A 23577-nucleotide genomic window follows, 5' to 3' on the forward strand; every position below is an offset into this window, starting at 1 on the left:
ATGAAAGAGTTTGCATAGACCAAACACATGGTAGATTTTCACTTCAGGCATTTTCACCAAATCACTTCAGAGAGCTGAGATTTTTATGCTGTTGAGAACTTTGGTTGTTAGTTTGAGGGAGGGTCTTTCTTTTTTTCTTCCTGGAAGTCTTCCTAGTTTGGAAGCTTTAGTTTGGCTTCTCTTGTCTAAAAATCAAATAAACCTTTAGACTAGAAAAGTGTTTTATTCTTCAGGACTTGGGTGGCTGTGGTTACCTGGTATGTCAAGAGACCTGAATGGGCTCTTCTACAGCTTATCTACCAATAACCCCATACTCCCCAACCCACCATCCAAGTACCCAAAACCATGTCCCACAAACAGCATATGGATCACATCTTCCTCCACCTCATATCCAGTCCTTCTCAGCCCCACACGCAAGGGTTACAGAATTAAAGCCTAAAAGGCTCTCAAGGGCAGTCAGAGCCATTAGGGATTTTGCCAGTCCTTAGAGACATTGTCTTTTTAGCTTAGAGACATTTCAGGATTTGGGGGAAAAAAAGAAAGAAAAAAAAAAAAAAAAAAAGGTTAGCAAAGGTTAACTTTTCCACAGTCCAGGAAAGACTGAATATATATACTAACAACTTCCAGCAAAAGTATCTTAAAGAGCAACAGTTTAAAAATAAATAAATATCTAAAAATAATAGGTATTCTAGGAAAGTTATACTTCCAAAAGAATACTTGAAAGAATATAAATATACAGTTCTAGTAATCCAAACAGCTTTACTTCTCTTCCCAACTTTTTCCAAGCTTTCTAACCAGCATGTAGTCTCTCGAACATGTTTGGTGATTGCTTACACTAATGAAATCTCACAGAAATCTCTGGTATTATTCATTACTTATACTGGTAAACTGTAGTTCAAATCACAAGATATTTCTGGACACAGACCCAGACAGCACTAACCCTGTGCCTTCTGTTTTGTCAAGTCAAACCCAGACACCGCACACTTGTCGACTTCAGGGCATGAAAGTTTTGCTCTTGCTGATCATCATGAGATTCACCTACTTAGGAACATGCAGACCAAGTGTGAGTGCAAATATACCTAATTCATGTGGCTTTTTTTCCTTAAATTCATTTAGTTCTTTTTTTTTTCCTTAAAAAAGGAAAAAAAAAGCTTTAGCAACTGTCATGGTGGAGTTTCCTATCATCAGAAGTGTTTTCAGTAAATAAATTACATTTCTTTCCAAAAGTTCATTTTCAAAGATGGCAAAGCCTTGAAGCATATTTTGAAAGAAGATAGATGTTTCTAATGTGGCAGCTAGATTTGGCTCTAGACTTAATTTCACAGATAAGTCAACAATTTGATATTTTATACCTCATAGCCTTTGATAGTGTTCCATGAATCTTTCCCACTTCTATAATTTACAGGCGCCTGTAGAAGCCTGGAGATGTGAATATTGAAACCAGCTGTACTGAGCTGAGCTGAGCTGAGCTTAGATAGAAGATGTTATGTCTCCTAGGCACCACACACTAAGGAGTGTCCAAGCTGCTGTGGCTGCTGACCAGCCCAGGGCAGCATTGAATTCCTGGGCATGTCAGCACTGGTGCCTCTCGGCCTGGGGACATGCTCTGTGAGGTGCTCTGGTGCTGGTGGTGGTGACAACCCAACAGCAGACACGCTCACTCCTCCGTGGTTCAGGAGGTGCTCAGCAACCTGTGCACAGGGTCAGGCCACATCTTGGTTTCAAATGAGTTATGAACAGCAAAATGAAATTGTTCTAGGTGAACAAAGTTGGGCTTGATCCGAAACACTGGGCTTCTTTTATTTGTTTATTTGCCACCTGAAGCCCCTCTTCACCTTTGGTTTCTGCAGCTTTCTAGCACTACCAAAATCATTCTAAGTGGAAAGTAAGGGCATGAAAGGGTATTCCAAAAGGAAATATGAGTAAAGACTGGACCACACACTCCTTTCTGCAGGAGCACCCTACATCAGGACCTGAGGGCAGCTGCATAATCAAGATGTAATTTACAGGCTTTTTCTGTTACTAACTCTCACCCTAACTTTGTTTTTAGGATTAAACAGGCACTTTCTGAATTTTGTTTCCCCAACTGAGGAAAGATAATATAGATTTCACTTTCAAAATGTGCATCTCACCCTGCCTTCTGAACACAACATCATTTTAAGATGTCTTAAGATGGGGAACTGAAATTTGCCAGTGGCCTCTAAGAGAAGCCACTCATAGACCCTGGAACAAAAACTTTGTAGATCCTTTCAAAGTTGTGTGATTGCAATGTAGTGACTTTTTTTTTTAATCCACACCAGATTCTATGATAAACAAACTCAGCTTCTTCATGGAAGATTGCACACCGCCCCCCAAAATACTGTGACTCATGAAAAGATAGTATCAAACCAGCAATTTATTGTGTAGTAAACACCCACATCCTGAACTCTCTCTGATCTCTGTTACATCAGCTCAGCGCTAATTAACACAGTGTAGGAATCCATGGCTACATGGGAGAGAAGCAGCAGGCAGGATAACATAAAGGGACACAAGCAACTAAATATGTTTCAGAGCCATTGCATTTTTGGGGAGGATACCCTGGGCTCCAGGCCCCAGGGCGGGGACAGGTCATCCTTTACTTAGTCCTTCTCCTCCCAAAATAGTGCCTGTAAGCAGCAGCATAGCCATGGTGAAAAGCGTACTGTTCGCAGGGGTAGTAGTCCTCACAGATCTCCCTCTGACGTTCCTGGGGTGACTTAATACGCTTCCTCATCCTGCAAAAGTAGGATACATGAGGGGTAAGTGCTGTCATCTTAAATACCTGTCTACAGGCCTTTTCTGCCCCACAACCCCCCATCAGGATTAAGGGTCCATCACCAGATTCCATCATCCAGCTACGAAGATCTTAGCACACCAGCTTCTGTGTTCACCGCACCCAGGGGAGCAATGTGACTGCAGCAGGAATGTTTTTCCTCCTCAGGTAACCTTTTATTTCAGGGCTAAGTAGGATGGTGGGGAGAGGAGGGTGACTTCTGCCTCAGCCTGAGGAAGAGTCCTTCCTCCACAGGCCCCCAAGCCTGTTGCCTTCAGTTCTTCTGCTCTTCCCCAAAGCCATACACGGAACAAAGACCTTAAACATACTGCAAAGGGGCCACCTGGTACTGGAGAGAAGGTTTGTCTTGACACCTCACTAAGAGGTGATTTCTGTACTTCAGCCTTTATTTTCACAAGCCCTGCATGAGGCATGAAACTACCTATATCTGTATTTTATAGATGAGACAAGGAGGCCCCCAGGTCACCCTGTGATTTAAAAAAGGTCATGCGAATTCTGCATGAGATCTGAGGACTAGAACAAGATCTCAAACTGATCTTCCTTTCTCCTTCTATTGGTGTTTCCTTCAGACAAATTAAGAAGAGCCCTCCCAGCACGTGACATGTCTTAAAGTGCAAGAATTTGCTCTCTACTATCTTGAGTTCCATCTTCTCTCAGGGTTGGGGACCTCACAGGCACTTCATATGTGCTTCATAGAGGCTGAGGCTTTCCAGAAGTCACCATGGCTGTCACCCTGATACCACACCATGCTTGGCAAGAAGAGACCTCTCCCCACTCCCATCCTCAGTGTCCTGAGGCCATAACATACCTCTCCCGAGAGATGGCTTCTAGTCTTGTGTCAGCTTGTATGAAGTCATTGGCCCTTTGCCTGTTGATGAAGGGATCTGAGAAGGCAAGGAGTTGTTCAGAGTAGATAGACATTTTTTCAAGACCAGATTTCAACAAAAGCTAGCTTCCACACTTATAACAACCTCTTTGTCCGCCCTCCCATCCACAGTGAAACCCAAAACCTTTTAATATTCCCTGCTGTCCACCCTGCTGGTTCATGCACAGGCTCTCCCTCTGGTTTGTGCAGTCTGTATGGAAGTGCACATGTCACTCTTGCTCTGCTGTTACTCAAGACACCCAGGGGAAAGCTACTGTGATTTTGCTGCCACAGCCCCTCTGAGTGAGTGGAGCTTGACCAAGAGGTAGGTGCCAAGCTGCACAGACTGTGAGAGGTCTGGGCACGCTCAGCAGAATTAGCAGTATCATGAAATTACAGGTAAAAACAGGAAGGACCTGAGTAAGTCTATCTGTCTCCAAGGTTAAGTAGTTACTGAGTAGTCTGTGTGGCAGTTTTGGACTGAGGTGCCTGAAGGTCCCTTTTGTCCTTTTTGAGAAACATCACAGTCCTATTGCAGAGTTCAGGAGTCTGTGGATGTCTTTGGCATTGGCTCCCACACGTGCCTGTATGCTTCTGACTAGCTGTTCTGTGAAGTCCTTCTCCCAGATGGACTAATTTCTTTTTAGTTTTGATCCATCTGTTCTCTAACCTCTCCAGGATATTACTTGTTCCAGAGTGAGACTCTCCACCCTTTCATGCTTTTCCTGTGACACTAACTCTCTCTTCCAGCCGAAGGATCCCTCCTGCCCACACATGCCACCTGCTTCTTCCAAGCTGCTGAGAGTAAGGCTCTCCCCATCCTTGGGGGAGAACAATCATGTTATTGGCTTCTGCAGTACCTCATTCCAGGCTCATCCCAGAGCTTTTTGAGCAATATCCTTTTCTAGTGTCAATCTGGTTTAGGTGCATGCAGCAGAGATCTAAACTCATGAGTTTGTTTGCCAATTCTCATTATATTCTTTGCAAAACAGTGATATGCACCTGTGCCCAAACATATGAAGTCTCTTTTTATCTCTCTCCCTTTTCAACCTGAAAGTCCATCACCCAGTAAATTCAATTTCCCTGGCTGAGTGTTTCTGCCTATTTAATCCCTACAGTAAAGTACAAGGAAATGGTCTTGGAGGTGTCTGTAGCACACTTCAAATTCAAGAAAATAGTAAAGCAGTCTCTTACGGAGATACTCGTGGGATTCCATACTCTCATGGGACTCTGGGGAAAGAAAGAGTAAAACATGTGGTAAGACACTGTATTGATGGGATTCAGTCTTTCAAACACCACAGATCAATAGAACACACACAGTGAAATCAGACAAGCCAGGTTTCAGGTACCTGTTCAAAGGGAAGAGAAAGGGATCAGTGGTGTGACCTAGCATTTATATGAGGAGTTTAGGGTGTTCAGGAGTTTAGAATGAAGCTACCTGGTGTCTTAGCCAGGACTTCAAGGTTCATGCTTGGTCTTCCAGTGTGTGATTCTCAAACCTAGTTCCTCACCTTCATGTTCCTGACACTACTGTGGGTATGATACCTGCTTACCTTCAAAGCCTGCATGTGTTCTTAAGGAATAGACTGGCACAGTGAGATGTGCTTGACTCTTGCCTGTAACAGCATCTTAATTCCATCAGTATGGAACTGTGTGCCTGACAGGAAAAGGGCTTTGCTATTACAAAAGGAGAAAGAGAAATCTCCCCAATAATTAAGAATAAGACCTCTTATTGTAGTTCAGACAAGAGAGGGGCAGAAAAAGGAGTAGTCTGTGAGGTGAGCTGGAACAGAGAGGGAAGGGCTGAAGCATCCTGAACCACAAATCACAATGACTGGATCTGAAAGCTCTGGAGCAGAGCTAGGAGGATCTGACACAAGGGCAGAAAAACAGGCAAGAGATTGACTTAAGGGGAAAGAAGACACAAAGCTGAATAAAAACCATCTGAACAGACCCAAAGATGTCTGCAGTTTTGGAGTTATCACTCTATCCACTAAAAAAAGTCACCTACCATAACAAGTAGCAGCCATCACCAAAACAGCCAGGAGTGTAAGGATGATGAGAGTGCGCATCATGCCAGTAGATGGAGGAATCTCTCACTCTGTCTCTCTTGCTGTGTCTTGCTCTCTTCCCACTGAGGGCAGCTGGAAATCCTGGGCTGCCTGCAAAATTATCAGTGGAATGTGTATTATGAAAACAGAGCCAGGAGGGGGCCCCATGAAAGAGCCTGGGGAGGGCAATGGCTGGCTGGTACACACTCTTTATAGAGCCATTACAGAACATCCTCTATTAGCAGATTGAATCAGGTTTCAGGAAGGAGCGGGTATGCCCCCTTCCTCTCACAGTTCAGGACTGGGGGCCATAATTCACAGGCAAGCATGTCACTAGCACTCCATGCTCAGAAAAGCTGGCCTGTGCAAGTGGAAGGAATTTCAGGGGCTGCCAGGGGCCCGGAGGGAGAGGTGTGTGCTGATCCCAAATGTAAATGTTTGCCTTTCTAATTTTTCCTCTGATCTGCCCTTTTTGCCCTCACCATCCTCTGTCTGGATACACTCAGCCCAGACTGTTCTGGTAGCTTTGTTGATGGAGACATGGAGAATGAATCTTCGAACACTCCCTCCCCACTCGGCCCCCCCTCCCTCCAGTTGGCCCTTGTTGTGGTCCCAGCCTGCCTGTCGTCAGAGGAGGAATCCAACCCTCCTGCCCCTTCCCCTCTCCTACTTTACTGCCCCAGGAGTGACAAGCAGGAACCTAGAAGGATCCCTTCTGCTGGAGGCATCATGATTTTTACATTGAGATGACAGCAGCACCCAGAAATCTATCTCTGCAGGTCCTCACTGTGGTTCTGACCCTACACTGCTCTTCCAGCCCAAGGGACAACATCTTGGTGAATGTAGAGGTAGCCATATCTCACAGAACTGCTGCCTCTGGTCTAGCACTAGAAGTCCTTGCCCCACTGGGCACCGAAGTAAGATGTCAATACAAGGCTTTTCAGCTGGGATGAATCTCCCAGGTCAGCAGTCTCTGGGAGCATTACTTTGCCTTCTAGCACCTAAATAACTTGTCTGGGAGCAATGCAATGGACAGAAGTGATCAACAAAAGATGGGGTGTTCCCCTTTTCAGCTCTGTGGTATTGTAGGAGGGAGTGAAAGAAGAAAGAAGGAGTTACAGAGATGACCATCCCTGCTGGGTGAAAAGCAAAGGGAAGTAGCTTACTAGGGGCAAGGCAGGGAGGGAAGGTGGGTACCCAGTGCCTGCCAGACCTCCACCATGGCCATGGTGGGTCTGGGACCATGCACACTGTCTGGAGATGAGCCTAAGGCACAGTAACCATTGTTATGTCTGATCCAAACTGTGGTGACAACCTGTGTTGTCCATGTGTCCATGAAGGCATCAGGATTTCTCACTGACAGGGTGCAGACTGACTTCATTCTGGGTAGAGACCATTCCCCCAAAACAGTGTGGTGTTGTCACTGCTGTCACCCACAGAGGCCAGTCTGGGGAGCCATGCTGCAGGTGACACAGCCAAGAACTACAGGGACAGCGAGCCAGAGCTTAACACTTCCCCAATGGGGAGTGAAACATGTTTACCCTGGTCTGTACAACTTACCTTTTCAATGCCAAACTCGTAGCCCTTGCCTGAAGCCTGTGGACTCTGGGAGAGAAACAGAGCAGGGCCTTCAACTTCAGACCAAAGAGAAAGAATTGTTTTTCTTCCCCATTATTCCACCCCATGCAGAGAGCAGCTCAGTCCTGCACCATCAATGCCCCCCATACCATCCACATCCTGCTTGTTCAGTGCTGAGCCTGAGATGGGAAGAAAAACTAGGCTGTGGCAGGGCAAAAGCCAGAAGTCTGCTATAGACACAAAGTCAAAGGAGAACTGAGACTTTTCTGCTGTCTCTCCGTGCTCTGTCTCTCTGGTCTCTTTAAGGGAATTCTCTGCTGTAGGATTGTATGCATTCCTTAGAGCCCACAGTTTTGAAGTTACTGTTGAATATGGGTTTTATATGTTTCCTGAATGTCTTGTACACCCTGGGAGCTCATGGGAGCTGCCAAGAAAGGGAAGCTTGAGGGAGAGACTGGAGGAGAGACCCTAGCAGGAAGGCAGTGGGGCACAGAGAGGAAGATGCTGGGAGTTCTTTGGAATAAAGATGAAGCTGCACAGTGGGAAACTTCAACACACTTTCCAGATAAACCGTCTTTATTTATCAGGGCAGAGCACTCTGGTCCCTGAACACTCTGCTCCCATTTCAGAGGACTCTGATCCCAGAATGCCTGGAGCATCCCCTGCCATCAGCCACAGGAGAAGAGCCACAAACACCACTTTAACCCAGATGTTTCATTTTTCACCACAGAGGCAATGCATTTTCCAAGTGATGAATGAACATGCCTGCTACACAGCCCTGTGCCAACATACCTCCTTCAAGGAACACTTTCCCTTGCAGAAGTACATCTCCTTTCTATTCCCCCTGCACCCCGTACTTCTCTAGCACACATCTCCCCTCCCCAGCATCAGTGGGCTGCCCCAGAGACCACACTGCTCACATCACAGCACAGTGAGCCTAATCCCCATTGGTTAGAAATACAGAAAGAGGGGCTAAGACAAATTGCCTGCAAATGCCAGGGAAACCTCTGCAGTCCCCTAAATAAAGGGGAGATCAAAAAAACAGCCCTCTGACCTGTCTCCTGCTGGAGTGGAGAATCACAATGTTATGCATGCCATAGAAATCACTCCTGACATTTTGCAGCTGTGAAGCACCAGCAATGCATTAATAATGAGCAGCCATCCAGGAAAAACAAGGCAGTCCCTGCATACTCACCAAGCCGTTGCTTCCCCACCAGCCTGCAGCTTTTATCTGAGGGGGCAGCTCTCCCGGAGTCCTGGACCCTGGACTGAAGAAAAGGGGCCTCTTATTTATTAGCATTGATCAGTGACTCCTCCCCTCTTCTGCTTCCCACTCTTGATCCACCCCCAGGCTACCACCTTCTCTGTCAAAAACACCTTCTGCCCACAGCCAGGAAACCAACAACCTCAAGGAACTGAGCCAAGAGGGAGACGAAAGAGCCAGAGCAGACACCACAGGCTAGTGGGGGCACAGCCACATCCAGGCTGCCTTTCTGTGCCCAGGAGCAGTGAGTGGGCAGAGGTCTGAGGACAAGCTCCAGTCTCCCTCTTTGCAGCAAGACCTCCCCTCTTCCACCCCATCCTGTGCTCTGACTAGATACACATTACTGGCCAGGGCACCTGTTCTTCCACTGGGAGCAGGAGACCAGGACCCTTCCCCCATCTCCTTTCATGCTCCTTTTGCAACTATCTGATCCTCCTCTTCATGGCAAGCTAATGTCACACTGAAAACTCAGATAACAAAGTTGTCTGCTTTTGGAGACAGCTCTAAAACCTCCAAAAGTGACAAACCATATGAGGCAAAGAGCTGGCTTACACAAATGCAAGCCCCTGAGGTGCACGGTTGCTGCTCACATGAGACCCACAACAGTTCTGGACAACACATCAGACAACACAGGACATGCGCTTGATGGACTGGGCTACCGGGCTTCTGGCCCTGCCTGCACCCAAGTCAAGATCATACAGGCATCACGCTGGGATGCTGAACCTGTGCGAGTAGCAACCCGCAGCAGTGCTCCCTCACTCAGCAGAGATCCATGCCTCATGCATGTGGGTGCTGGCAGGTCCAATCCTTAAGTAAGGGTAGGCACAGCCTGAGGGACTGAGATCAGCAGAGGTGAGATGGAGGGGATGACCAGCTGCAGAATCAGTGGCTCAGGAGGTTAAAAAGAAACATCGCATCTATTTACTAACCAAACAGCTGGTGAGTGTGGCTTCTCTGGTCCAGGAAAATATCAAGTGTGGCCTGATTTACAGCCTTGGTTGCAAAATGAAAATGATAGCATAACCGGGGAGTTAAAGAACAACCACATGATTGGAAAAGAGGTGGGATTTGCTTTGCTTCTGTCACCTTGTCACCTTACAGATAACATGCATTTTTGATCTATGTACTTTTGCCTGGTTCACAGAGAGCAGTGAGGGGTTTCTGTCCAAGGGTGGGTTCTTTAGCTCCTACAGTGCTCAATGAGTTTGGGGAAAGTTCAGACCTATCTGTGGCAGCAAGGTACCATGTTACGTGTGTCCTTGTACTAGCAGCTCTTGGCATTCAGAGCCTGAGAACAGCAACCTTGATCTGCCCTCAAGGTATATGGTTCATAGTCACGACCCACCTTTGAAAAGCATTTGTTGCCCTCTAACAACCTTCAGGGACTGCTGAATATTCAGCCCTGTGACATGCTGAACCCCAAAAGAAATCAGGACCCAGAAGATCTGATCATCCTCATTTACCTAGGTATTGGAAAAGCTTTGGCCCTAGTGCCATCTGTCAAGTTTTTAGTTAAGTTGGAGAAAATGGGCATTAAAACCAAAATTGTGAGATGGTAAGGAAGCAGACAAATGGGGCAGAAGCTTGTGCAGTGGAAAGGAGAAATGATGAGAAATTATTAATTGAATCTCTCTTGGGACTAGTTTTATGGAATAGTTCCATTAATGACTGGCTTAAAAAGGGAATACTTGTTGAGGAAGTTTGTTGATAACACAAAGCAAGAAAGCAACATCAGTGTAAAGGAGGCATAGGAGCTTATACAGGAGGAAAAGGATGACCTTGAAAATGAGTAATATGCAATAGCACAAAGGCAAGATCTTCCACAGGGATTAGCAGTAAGAATCCTGTTGTAAATTAAGAGCTCAAAAACTGTAAGAAGACGGGGAACAGAAGGAATAACTATGAACCAACAATCATAAAGGTGATCACAGAACACTGATTCTGAGATGTCTACTAAGAATGTGCCAGCAGAGATGGACACCTGTTAGTGCTGCCAGACAAGATACCAGTGATACCTCAGCAGGAGTCTGCTATATGGCCCAAGTCAACTATGGAAGAAGAATTCCTGTGGGACTAACAAGGCAAGGTGATTTGCAGTCACCCCCAAAATTACAGACCTTTTTACCAGGGCCTGTGGGAGCCACCAAGCCTCTCCTTCCCTCTGTTGTCCACAGAGCTTTTCCAGCAGGACAATGGACTAGCAATTAGGTTTTGTTTCCAGTCTTCAGGAGACTTCAGGGGTTGTTTCAGAGCCCAGAGCTCTCATGATTAGGAAAAGTCCCATTTCCAGGCTCTGTGTCTTTAGGGCCGTAATTCATATCCATGTGTCCGTCACCAAGTGCCCAGCTCATGCCAGGAAGTCTCCAGCAGAACCACTGAGCACTGCAGCAGGTGAATACACCCTATCAGCTCTGTGACAGAGCAGGGTTTCTAAACCCAGGTTGCCCAGAGTATCAAGTAACTGACTCACCAATCTGGATAGCCCTTCCCAAGCTTGCTCCTGTGTTTCAGGATGTAAATTAGTCAACCACCACATGGTCTATGACTTAGGAAGCAAATTCTCAACATGATAAACAAGTGCTTTTTGGAACAACTAGTTCTACAGCACATGAGAAAACAAGACTTTATTTTTACTTTTCATTTAGTCCTAAGTAATACCTAGGAACTGATCCAAGAAACGAGTATAATTGAGCCACTAAGTAACAGTGTCCGAGTATCCACAATATAATTAAAGTCAACAACCTCATGGAATAAATCGTGCTGAAAACTAGCATACTGACACTAAGCTTTAGAAAGAGAGATGTTTTTTAAACACAGGAGCTAGTCAAAAGACTACAAAATAAAAATAAACAGAGGACATTTCAGACATTTAAAGAACTTGATATACATATCTAAATGAGTGTTAGCTCTGGCAGCAAACTCACTCAGCTACCCGAAATTCACCCTAAAACTAGTTCAAAAGCTAGTTCAACCTGGGAAAAACACAGATTTAAACATTTCAAAACTAGATTTAAAAAGTTCCAAGGATTAAAAGAAAGGGGGAGCACATAAACAGGAAAAATCTAGCTTCACAGCAATCAAACAATTTGTTTTCAAAATAACTAAAATGATTCATTTCCATTTCAGTGGTGGGATGGGCAGAAAAGAGTAATATCATAACAAATAAGTGGTTTTTTTCCCAAAAAATATTTAAACACATATCTTTGAAATCTGTTTCCACTTTTCCCCTGAGAAGAATTTTGCCTCCAGCATGACAACTTTGTCCAAAAATATAAGATTCTAGTGCAAACATACATATTGATTCTAATTAAAACTTCTAACAAAGTGAGTCTATGTATAGTCTTATGAGTATTGTAGAAACCACTGTCTGAAGCTTACAGATAGTGTCAGTCTCCTGTGGGAGATGCAGGTTCCCATGCCAGCTCACAGCTGTTTTCTTTTATTCTTCCTCCAACGTTTTGAGTCAGGGTGCATTTTAGAAACTCCCCTTACCATCCTACAAGATGACTTCCAGTGACTTTCTCCTGCCCATGGATGTGGAGCACAGCTGTACATTCAACCTGAGGGGTGTCACTCCGGACTCTGGGACAACTGGTTGCTCACTATCCCAGTGCCAAGGAGCAGAATTGAAATTAAACACCACGAAAAAGCCCAGATTCTTCCTCCCTAAACAAAGCCAGAGGATGAGAGGATAATTCTTCTTCCACCTGCAGCGTTCTACAGAATTTGGGTCTGTCTCCACATTAGCCATGACCATAGGCAGAGGTTTCCAATTGGTGAGCTGCAGGGTTTGTTTGGCTGGTTGGTTGGCTGGTAAATTGGGGAGGATTTTAGCCACTGTATTCTGCTGGTGGTGGTAAATGTTTAATCTATTAAAATTCAGAGATTAGTGTCCAGCCACAACATCACAGCCATGGTCTATGGAGTTGTGATCCCTGAAGTTACTTCTTGCAATCCATCAGACTTCAAAATGAAGCTCAGTGTCCTGGAAAAATCACAGTCTGGGTATAAATACAGGAGCATTTGGGGTCAGCAGTACAGTTCAGTGCGAACATACTGCTCTCCATTTCTACTTGTTGCAAAAAGTGAGCCTGGCTCAAGCTTTTGACTATAATACTCAGCACTCTCCATGGGATATCAATGAGTTACCTTAAAAACTGACTTTCTCTGTTTGGCCAGGACTTCCCAGAACAGCTGTGTTTGGCTGAAACAATGAAAAAAGATTACTGGTTACGGGAAGTTCACGAGCACAGAAAACTAAAATTTCGCAGAAGGCAGACCAAGTTTATTTAATTCACTGAAGAAAGCAACCAAAGCATTCAGGGCTAAGAGCTAACTCTGCCTCTTCCTTTGGCTTCACCCCCATCCACCCACACATGTCCACAGATCAGCCTATTTCTCTTGCTGTCTGGGAAGGAAGGAAGAGAGAGGATAATGTTAATATTTTTTTGATGTTGAAAAAATTGGCAGAGGCTCCTCTTTAGGGATTAAATAATCCATATAAGTAACTAGAATTGCTTGTACTTAAAGTATGCTATGAAAAACTGAGCAAGCAAAATTTTGAACTCTGACTATAAAAAACAGAGCGTGCTTCGGGGTTGCACCCTTATGGGAAAGGGGAGCAGAAATCTTTCTTGCTTTTCAAAACCCATCCCCCTGGCTTCACCACATGAGCACAAAAATGTCCTGACCTGATTCATTCTTTGGGATCAGATGAGATTTACCCATCTTATTTCCTGTCCAGACATGCACAGTGATAAGAAAGCAGCTGTGGTTTCTCTCTTCTCATCCATCTGGTAAATAAAAAATAACAATGATACCTCTTTTTTCAACAATAAACTTAGATAGCATCTTAGATCCAAAATCTGCCAGTCCTTGTGAAATCAAGATTGGACTGAAACATTTCTGTTCTGTCTGTCTTGAATGCAGGAGGCCACTGAAATATTTACAAGTATCCTGCAGTGCTATATATGTTTCTTTGTTCTATCTCGAGTTCAGTATCTATAGTATCATAATTTTTGTCTTCAGTAAGTAAATAACTTTTTTCTGTGGCACACCAAGCCCCCAGTCTTGGCCTCTGTTGTCAAAATCTGACAACATAGATAGAGTTGGTAGAGTTCAAAGGAAGGCTAGAGGGTGGGGGGAAATTCACGATACCCAGTTAATTGTGAAATGCTGTTTGTGGCTGGAAGAAATATATTCTTATTCCTTGAAGCATGAAATCTGATTAGTCTTATCTTCCTGTGCATAACTACAAATCATATTAATGTTCCTAGCTTCACATATTAGACAAGTCATTCAACTTGATGACCTTCCTTAGTAATGAATTTCATACACTAATTATATGCTCTTTGGATACATATTTATTGCTTATTTGTATCAAATTTGACAATTGATTATTTTTAAGAAGAAATTTCATGTTCTCATACAACAGGAAAGACTTTTAAAAGGAGAAGGCAAGATAAATCAGATCCATTTTTATTGCTTTTCAATTAGTTTTTCCTTTTTCCTAAAATGGCACTGGATTCCAGAAGTCACCACTTTACCAGGGATATCTTTGTCATCAGTGGTCATAATTTCCTTTAAATTCTAAAATTATAAAAGAAAAAAATAAGAATAGCATAAATGGAGAACAAAGAAGAGGTCTGGGTGTGGAAGCACTGGGAAGAAAGGCAGTAAGAAGGGCTGCAAGAACAGCACATATTGATGGCACCTAGATTAGCAGATCCTTATGATCCCAGCATATTGACACACAGATCCTCTGAACATCTAGACTGGGAAAAACAAAGAACAGTTTAACACAAGATATGTCCTAAAACAAGGGACAGAGCACACCTAAGACTTAAAAAAAGGGAAAATTCAAACCACTAGAAATGATGGTGCTAAGATAAAGAACAAGATTGAGTCATAAAATACCTAGATGAGGAGACAAGACCATGAGACCTAATGATACTCAGAGGTGGGAAAAGATGCAGAGATAGAAGACCACAGTCACTGCCAGCTCCTGAAGGATGCAAAAGATGCATCTAAAATGAGCATATGGTGGTTAAACTAAGAGCAACCAAGGAGACATTATGAGGACTCCAGATTCCATGCCTTGAATATTCTATGTGATTGCGAGAAAACCAAATTGTATCAACAAATGCATCTCGGTGTTTGTGAATATGTGGCTATGAGAGTGTTAGTCTGAGTGAGTGAAATCAGCAAACAAAACAAAATAACCTTCCTTTTCTATAGTGGCTCACATTGACCTCTGTTACTCCAATACTGCAACAGTATTTACTACAAAATTAAGTATCAAAAGGTAACATGAAGACTTTTTGTGATGTCCTCAGTATGGAAAAGTCTTCATCCAAAACCATCTCACATCATTCTGCAGCTTTGGCAGTGGTCTGTGTGGTAAGAAGCTTCTTTCAGAGTTCTTTCCCCTTTGGTTCATGGTCCTTTTAGCCAGACACTGGGAGGAAACCCAGGACAAATGCACAAGAAAAAGAGCAAGGCACCAGTGCTGCAGGCAGGAGGTGACACTCTTGGATTCAACATCCTCCCTCACTTGGCTTGGTCAACGTTGGCTGGGATATGCTGTACTGAAACTATCTGCCCTTTTTTCTCTTCATACTTGATAAAGGATGGCATTTTAAGACTCAATACAGGTGCCAAAAATCACATAAAATCACACATATGACTTATAGCATATATCAGTCCTAGAAGTTGCACAGAGCTTTTTCTATAGCAGGACTTTTCTTTAAAGACTCTTGCCAACAAAGACACATTTGTCCTTCCTGGGCTTTAACTGATGTTTTTTCCCCTCTGTTCTAGTAGTAGGATCTGTTTATAATACTTCCTGGCACCAACTAGGCTTTATTATTTGGGATTTTGCTTCTTACTGTCTCCCACCTACAGCCATGCCTGCACTGGAAAATGTTGCTGTACATTTATCAGCAAAATATACCGCATGAGTCACATGTTGGGTACACAAGCATTTACAATACTGCTGGCTGGCTAAGCCTAAGATTAATGAGGACATTGTTTAATACCATACATTTTCCTAAAGCAGACATTCTATGAGAATCTCTGCTGTGCATATACACATCTGTAGAACAAGCCTTTCCCCATGTTACTTGGCCAACCATCTGCCTGTCACTTCAGCTCTCTGAGGTAGGCGCCTGTCTTTCTTGACAGTCATTTCACTAGTGAACCTGCTGGAAGACCCAATAAATAAAATACCAATACTACCCAATAAATAAAACATACTCACTAGCTCCTTAAAAAGACCTATGTCTATTTTGAGGCCTGAGTGTACACCTGAAATGAACAGCTAACTCCAGTAAGGACTGCAATCAGGACAGTCATTTCATTACAGTCACTCACGGATCTCATTAGGAGTAAGGTCCCATTTGTGCCAAGTCCCCAGAAAGGAGAGACGTGTGGTTACGTGCCTGTCCTCACCCCTCCACAGGAGAAGAGGCCTGTCTGGTAGAAGCACCTTCGTCAGCCAAGGACTGTCTTATCACTGCCTGGCCTTGCCAAGCCTGGGGCTTGGAGATGACAGATGATACACAGGTGTCCCAAAGGCTTGGATGTCAAGTTCACCCTCTTCTTCAGCCCCTGGAGTTCTTCTGCATTATCTGATCTTTATAGCCCCCTCCATGCTATCACTCTAATGATAATCATCGCTGACCCCCAGCAACTATTGCAGGCACTGGGCTGCTAAACAGAAATCATTATACCTTAGCTAGGGAGATTTTGAAATAGTAAGAATATAAGAAAATAATTTGTCACAGTGGGTTTTCGCTTCCAGAGAGGGGCACCATCAGTAAAAAAACAGCGGGAGCGTTATGAGGAGCTCTGTACAGCCACTGAAGTGAGAGATGTGCAAGGCTGGAGTGACAGCTGAGAGCTTCGTTTTAGCTCCTTGTCTCCTGCCTGAAAGCAAGCACCCGAGATTGCTTTGGTCAGGTTTCTGCCTCCTCCATGCAACACTTAGCACTGAGGCACAAAGCTGACCTTAAGCTGCTCCTGAGAAAAAGGCTCCTGCTGGCTTGCGCCTGAGGCTGTTTCATGCCCATCCCTGCCTGCCTGGTGACTGCTGTCCTTCATTCCTTCAGTCTGATGAACCATGTGAGCTCCCTGAAAAGCCACTGGGCCCCGGCCCCTGTGCTGCTATCCTGCAGTTTTTCCTGTGGTGACATGAAATCCCACCACCTGAGCCGATGTCCAGCAGTTGCAGTGGAGAAAGGTGGCTCAGGAAACGAGGGAAAAGGGCATAGGGACTTTCTTGAGAGCCATGAGGTTGGGATGACCACCGTAAACTAACTCACACATATACATCTGAACTCCACTTGATTGTGTTGGGAAATTAAGTTGATAAATAAGAATAAAAATAAAAAAAAACAGGTGGCAGAAGACATGGATTCCAGATGACTAGCTTGATCTAAATTCCCATATCAAGGTCTCCAAGGTATCAGAGGGAAAGGAGCTGCAAGCAGGACACTGAGGGCTGCACGCAGCAGCAGGGCCATTCCCCAGGCTCAGACCAGCTCCATTCCCAGGGTGGAGGAAGAAGGACAGACCCTACAGTGACTGTGTTTACATAAAATACAAAACAAAGTGAATGTCCAGATCAATGGCTGTGAGCAAGACAAGGATGCTAATGCCAGTCACAGGGAGCAGCTCGCCCATCCTACCCTGCAGAATGGATGGGCCCATGATCTGCCTTCAGCTGTGGGGTGTGAGGGGGCCTGCCTCACCTGTCACATCATCAGCCCCCCGCACCCCCACCACCACTCACTCAAGCACCCCAGCTTCTCCTGCAATAGCTGCATGTCTATGTGTCCTCCTGAGTATGCATTTCTTTTACCTGATCTGCCCTGCTGTCCAGAAACTGAATCAAAAGGCAGAGGGACACCCAGGGTACACCCTTTTCTGTCTTTAGGGTTGGTGATCATGGTGAAGTTGAGCCTACAACTTGTGCTGGCTCCCAGTGCTACAGGGAGTCTCAGTGTAACAGGGAAACAGCAGCCCCAAGCAGGAGAGGGACCAGCTCTTCACTCTGCAACTGCACACCATGCTCCAGCCATGGGGCTGAAAAACAGCAGCTACGTCTGGGGTCCACGGCCAGCCTCAGCTTCCCACATCCTGCTCTGCTTCCTCTCTTCATCCTTGTCCCACTTGGCCAGTGGGACACACCATGACACCAGCTCCGTCCCCTTCTCCAAGTTGTCTGTCCCCTCCACCACAGATATGGCACTGCCACCTCCCACCTGCTCCCTGTTCGACCCTGGGGAAGAGCCTGCAGGAGGCTGTCATGTCCAGGGGAGCCTCATGGAGAGGGCCCCAGATGCTGGGGAGAGGGGCGGGGGGAGCATGCACAACCAAGCCCAAATGACAGACCAACGCAGTTGCCAATAGCAGCTGCATAACCAACAAGGAAGCAAACTGAGGTCTTGATACCCTGGGACCCATATCAGGACCTTGGTGTCTCCACTCTCCAGTTGGGAGCATTTTGGGGCAGACAGCCTTTCCTCCCAGGCCCCTCCTCCTTGCTGTCAGTGGGAGCCTTTGCTGCTTTTGTGAGTGACCTGGGGAACAGGGCTCCCTGTGTATTCTCTAAGTAGGTGGTGGGGCTCAGGGAGAAGCAGAGGAGGAGAGTGCTTATCCAGAAATGAAACACCCTCCCACACACATGACCCATCTGTGGCATGTCTGTCTGTCACAGAGAAATTCGCAGAGACAGATTTAATATATTAAACATAAACAAACCAGCGCCAAGCCTTTGGCTGATAGTCACAGCTAGAAATAGAAGCCAAACACCTCAGGGGCTTTGGATTTGCATGCTCAATGGGTTCCCAGCACAAGGACAGAGGTTCAGCTAACCCCAGCCCGAATCAAAGTAAACACTCCCACCTGAATTTTCAAGAAGGGGGCACAGAGGTGATTCAGAAAACATTGGTGCTGTTCAAGGCAATGGACAAGAAGCAAGGAGCAGCTCCCAAGCAGCTCATCATGGGGGGGTTGAGGGCCCCAGCAAGGATGTGAGGGCATGTTATGAGCAGGACCACAGTACCCCTGGCATAACAGAGCTAACGATGTAGCCTTTGGGACTTTTCTCCTCTGCCTAATACCTGTCTCACAAAAACAGGAGCACCATAATACCTTAGACACCACTGCCCCACTGTCAGGCATGTCTGAGCATTTGGAAGGGGTGACAGGACAAGCAGACATACAAACCACCCCATTTCCACAGGAACAGCCACAGAAATAAATTTGCCGTATCATGTGAAATGCTGGTAAAGCAGTTTCTCAAGTTCTAAATATCCTGGATACAGTTATCTTTATTATTAAAAGAAGGAGGGGTTTATTGTCCTAGATCACAGAGCCAGACCTGTCAAGAAGGACTTCAGTGAAATACCAGTTGCAGGACTCGAGACCAAACAGAAACCTTTGGGTGGACAGGGCCCCTAGGGCAAGGCAGCTAATCCACTCCCTTGTGTTGCTAAAGTCTTGCTTCATCACCACTCTGACAAGGGTGCCTGGTGGGTTCTCTTTGTTCTCCCTTTGCGTGGGATATTTGTTCTTTTTAAAAGGGAGTGCCTGGGACACGTGCAACGTGGCAGGCACCTTCCCTTGGGAGCAGAAGGGTTATGCTTGGGACAGAGCTGCTTCCAGAGCATGGGTTAGGCAAAAAGAGAAATAAAATCATAGCAAGGGTCAGAGGGCCTGTCACCCACACAGAGACAGGGAGCCAGCGGGGAGGAGGAGGGTGCAGTTAGAGCCAGCCCTATCCTGGAGTCTGAGAGTGTCCATGTGGAGTGGTTTGTACCCTTGAAAGTCTCCATGCTGCTGAACAGACAGCAAGGCAGAAAGAAAAGACCCTGGTTTGGAATACTGAGAACAACCCTAATGGGATGATTCTTAGGTCACCCTACTCCTGACCGTTTCACTGTGGGAGGATTGCATCTTTCCACAGAGCTTTGCAGCTCTGTGAAGTGGTGGTGAGTTATCAGGTCACAGGAGATACACCAAAGGTGCTGTTTCCATGCTAGGGAACTGCAAGACAGAAGCAGTTGGAAGATGCATCATCCAGACTCCTGTATGACAGAATGGATCTGTGAAAAGATGACTGGTGACCATTTAAAGATGGTTGAAACTTTGATATAAGCATAGTTACCTCGGTTATAGCATCAGAAATAGCCTTTCACTTTACCAATCCCTTCCTTCCTGCTACTGTCTTGCCAAGACTGAAATGTACCAAGCAGTGGCTCATTCACATTTTCCTCTCACCTGACATAGAAATTTTTTGAATATGCAAGGATAACTTCTTAATATATTTGTAATAAAATATTTCAAATAAAACAATATTTACCTAGTTATTATTTAAAATAATGTTAAGATATTCAATATGCAAATATATCTTCTTAATATCTTCTTAACTGCCAGAACCTCAACAGGGGAAAAAGCCTGAAAACATTGCTACAAGATTGGATCTGAAATCCAGGATGCCCAGGGATCCAAGAGAGTACTGCAACTGCACTGGGAAAGCCACATGGCAAGGGAGGACATTCCCCATCGGCACCCACAAAGATAAGACAGTTGCTCCAGGAAAAAACCTCTCCTGGCAGGGAGTGAGAGATGGAGAGAGAGCGGTGATCCAGATCTGTTCAGCTTCAGCTGTGCCAAACTAGAGCAACCAAACAAGGCAGCCTTTGATTCATTTTCTTTACAGAACAGGTTGTTAAGCATTGGAATGGGCTGCCCAGGGAGGTGGTGGAGTTCCTGTCCCTGGAGGTATTTAAGAGTCAGGTTGACATAGCACTGAGGGATATGGTGTAGTTGGGAACTGTCACTGTTAGGTTAATGGTTGGACTAGATGATCTTCAAGGTCTTTCCCAACCTAGATGATTCTGTGATTCATGGCAAAAAGACCTGCCATTTCAACTTAAAAATAGCCATTGCAATTCACAGGGAGATGGAGGGTGAACAGAAAGTGGGGCCATCTGGCTAAGGCACGGGAGATCTGAGTGCAGGAGATCTGGGTTTTCTCTCCAGCTCTGCCCACAGGCTTCCTCAACAATCTGTGGTAAGTTACTGTCTGTCTCTTCTGTTTCTCAGCCAAAGAACAGAAATAATTGGCCAAGAAAAATAAAGTCTTGATTACAATGGGAAGTCATGAAATAGCCTAGCATCAACACCCACACTGAATTTCAAAATACCAAAGAACACTCAGAGCACAGCAGATATATACCAAAAGCATCACATCTTTATTTTAAAACACCATCTTTTGGGCATACAGCCCTGTATTCTTCAGTGGATAAGAAAACAGATGAAGAGTTTTTCTTGGGGTGATTATTCCATTGATTCCAGTGATTAATAGGAACAAAACAAAACACAGGAAAACTGCAAGATCCTATCTTACTCCCCTGACAGCTGATTAGCAGACCCTTTGTAGCTGTCCACAGACCAAGGAACCAGAAGTGGTCTGCAACAATGCTATATCTTCTGGCATCTATGGAAGCAATGACATGCTATCTCAGTCTTGGCCAAGAAAGTTACAGATAGCAATACTTCCAATGTTTCAGCTGCTAGATAAAAGACAAGAAATAATGCTGGTGATGTAGGTGTTATGCAAATCACATGACATGGGTGGCATAGAGTTGCACACAAGATGATGAAATGTGGACTCTGTCCTAGGAGGCGAGGGAGGTGGAAGATATGAAGGGTATATAATACTCATAACACAGGGATAGGGAGGAATCTGGAGTGCACACAGAGCCCATGAGTTTAGCCTGGAAAGTGGATGGGTCTGGCTTTTCACCCTCTACATGGACAGGATGTAGGGGGGGCTCCAGGGACTGCTGTGGTGTATGGAGGATTCATAGGCTTGAGCCCTGGTGAGCATGTGGGGAGGAGGACACAAAGCTGGTTGCAGCCATGATACAGAAGGCAACTCTGCACAGCTGCCATATGTGGAGGCCTGGTGCAGGTGTAGTTATCTATGGGCCTTTCGTCTAACCTGGAGAAATGTGCTGCTTTGTAGTTCATGGGACTAGTCTGCCTGCCTGGATCTGTAGGTACATTGGCAGAGAAGGGAGAAATTCAAAGGTGAGAACAAGTACTTTCTTCAATGTTCATCTTGTGGCTTTGCAGATTTTTCCACTGAGAATATTCCTCTGAAGTTTCCTTAGTGGCTGAGCCAAAACAGATCAAAGAGGTACTTCATTCACAGCCCCAGACAAAACACTGCTATGTTGTCCTCTCCATCATTATCAGTGGTTCCCACCCAGTACCGTCCCTCACTGACTTTTGCCTGTCCCAGCCACATCACCCCCTGGGCAAGTCCCTTCCTTCTCCCAGACCACTCTCTGGCTCTTCCCTGCCCTCCTTTTTCACAGTCCTGCAAACCAATTCCCCAGTCGCATCCTTCAGACAATATTTCCCCCTCCTGTGTCAACTGCCCCCACCTCTTTGCCAGCCTGTGGGCTGCCATTAGTGGTACTGAGCCATCCTGTGCGGAGGTGCAGAGTGACTAAGCTCTGTGGTCTGCTCAACTGAAAGACAGGATTTGCTTCTGCTATTGCTGCCTGGATTTATTGATTCAGCTTCCTTCCTGATGAACAGAGGTGTCAGACAGCCATACCCCTCCTGCTTTTATTATAAGGAGGACAATGGTTCTTACCATATCTTACGCTAAATCTTCACTATCTCCTCCCTGTCCTGGGAACTCAGGCTCAGCTCAGTGCTGGACCTCTGTGAGTGAGATGGGATCTGACCTGAGCACCATAAAGTTCATCCTGTGACAGCTATTCTGGCATATAACATAGAGATTTTAAAAATTTTTATTCAATGTTGGCAAGTAGGCACCAAGCCTGGTGCCTAGCATGGTCTCTAGAAGAAAGGCAAGAGGTTCAGTCCTGCCTGGGGAGCAAGCCAGGCAGCCTCGCTGCACTGGTGGCTGTCCTGCTTCTCTGCACACATAAGGCACTGGGGCTGAGAGCCCTGGGAGGTGTCACTTCCCTTCATGCCAACAGTCAGAGGCCTCTCAGCATCTCCCAGGCACCGCTGAGAGCAAGAGAAATCTTGACCAGGCAGATACAGAGGTCAGGGCCTGCTCCTCTTCTTCAGAGTAGGTGCCAAAGAATGTTCTGGTCCTTCTCCTGTCATCCAGACTCCCTGTGGCTTGGCCAGACCCAGCACTTCATGTGCAGGGGGACTGGAGCGACAAAGCTGAGGTGCAGAGATGTTCTTATTGAAAGTCTTGGTTCAATCTGCAGCAGAGGGGGGCTAGTTCAGAGGTCTAATTCCCTTGTATCCATTCCATCTATGTATTCAGACTTTGGTTTGGCATTTAAATCCTTTCTCACTAAGGATGAATGCAAAGTTGCATCTTCCACAGTGCAACACAATTCCCTGTTCACTGGGGTAAAGACAGCAGCTCTTACACACCTCCACAGCCTTGATTTGCTGTCAAACAGGCTCAGCTGCTATCTTAGCTATTTTGAATGTCCCTTGATTTCAGGTGCTGCTGCAGAGCAGGGGTCTCACACCACAGTATCTCCACAATACTGAGGGGAAAGGGAACCCCCTCATCCTTCACTCTGTCAGTTCACATTCAGCACTTCCGCCACTTAAAAACAAGCCCAGACTCCTCGGTCAACTCAAAACATCTGGTGCAAGTACGTCACAAATTCAAATCAGAGATAACACAAGGGGTTACAAAACCCAAAATAAAACAACACAAGATTCTGCCTCTGGTTTCTACCTTGGATGTTCCGTCACAGTAGCTAAGCCCACTGAAGGTGCATCGCAGAAGCCTTTGAGCATTGGGATTAAGGCAGACCCCCTGGCTCCACCGCCACCACCATCTGTGCCCAGGGCTGTCTGTACTGAGTGTAGCACTCTGGGGCTGTCTGTACTGTCCAAGTCCCAGACACCACTGCAGAGCAGCTGGAGGAGGAGGAGGCTTTTCCTGTGGCTGCCTTGTGGCTCCCAAGGTTGTTGGTTAGGTGCA

The 23577-nt window shown here is 45.6% G+C and overlaps 1 protein-coding gene across 2 annotated transcripts; it reads right to left on the minus strand.

The window, feature by feature from the left end:
- Positions 1-2377: 2377 nt before the first annotated feature.
- Positions 2378-8596, minus strand: MGP (matrix Gla protein). Of its 2 annotated transcripts, XM_074826914.1 has the most exons (6): positions 8502-8565; positions 7289-7333; positions 5689-5839; positions 4872-4907; positions 3621-3696; positions 2378-2753 (listed from the first exon to the last, which is right to left on the minus strand). In XM_074826914.1, the coding sequence occupies exons 3-6, from the start codon at positions 5750-5752 to the stop codon at positions 2615-2617; spliced, it is 315 nt and encodes a 104-aa protein (XP_074683015.1). In that variant the 5' UTR covers positions 5753-5839; positions 7289-7333; positions 8502-8565; the 3' UTR covers positions 2378-2614. The 2 variants fall into 2 exon arrangements, with proteins under 2 accessions (XP_074683015.1, XP_074683014.1); XM_074826913.1 differs by lacking the exon at positions 7289-7333 and having other exon boundaries at positions 8502-8596.
- Between the last annotated feature and the right edge of the window lie 14981 nt (positions 8597-23577).

This window comes from Strix aluco, chromosome 5 (genome assembly GCF_031877795.1).
Source record: "Strix aluco isolate bStrAlu1 chromosome 5, bStrAlu1.hap1, whole genome shotgun sequence".
In the NCBI taxonomy this organism is placed as follows: Eukaryota; Metazoa; Chordata; class Aves; order Strigiformes; family Strigidae; genus Strix; species Strix aluco.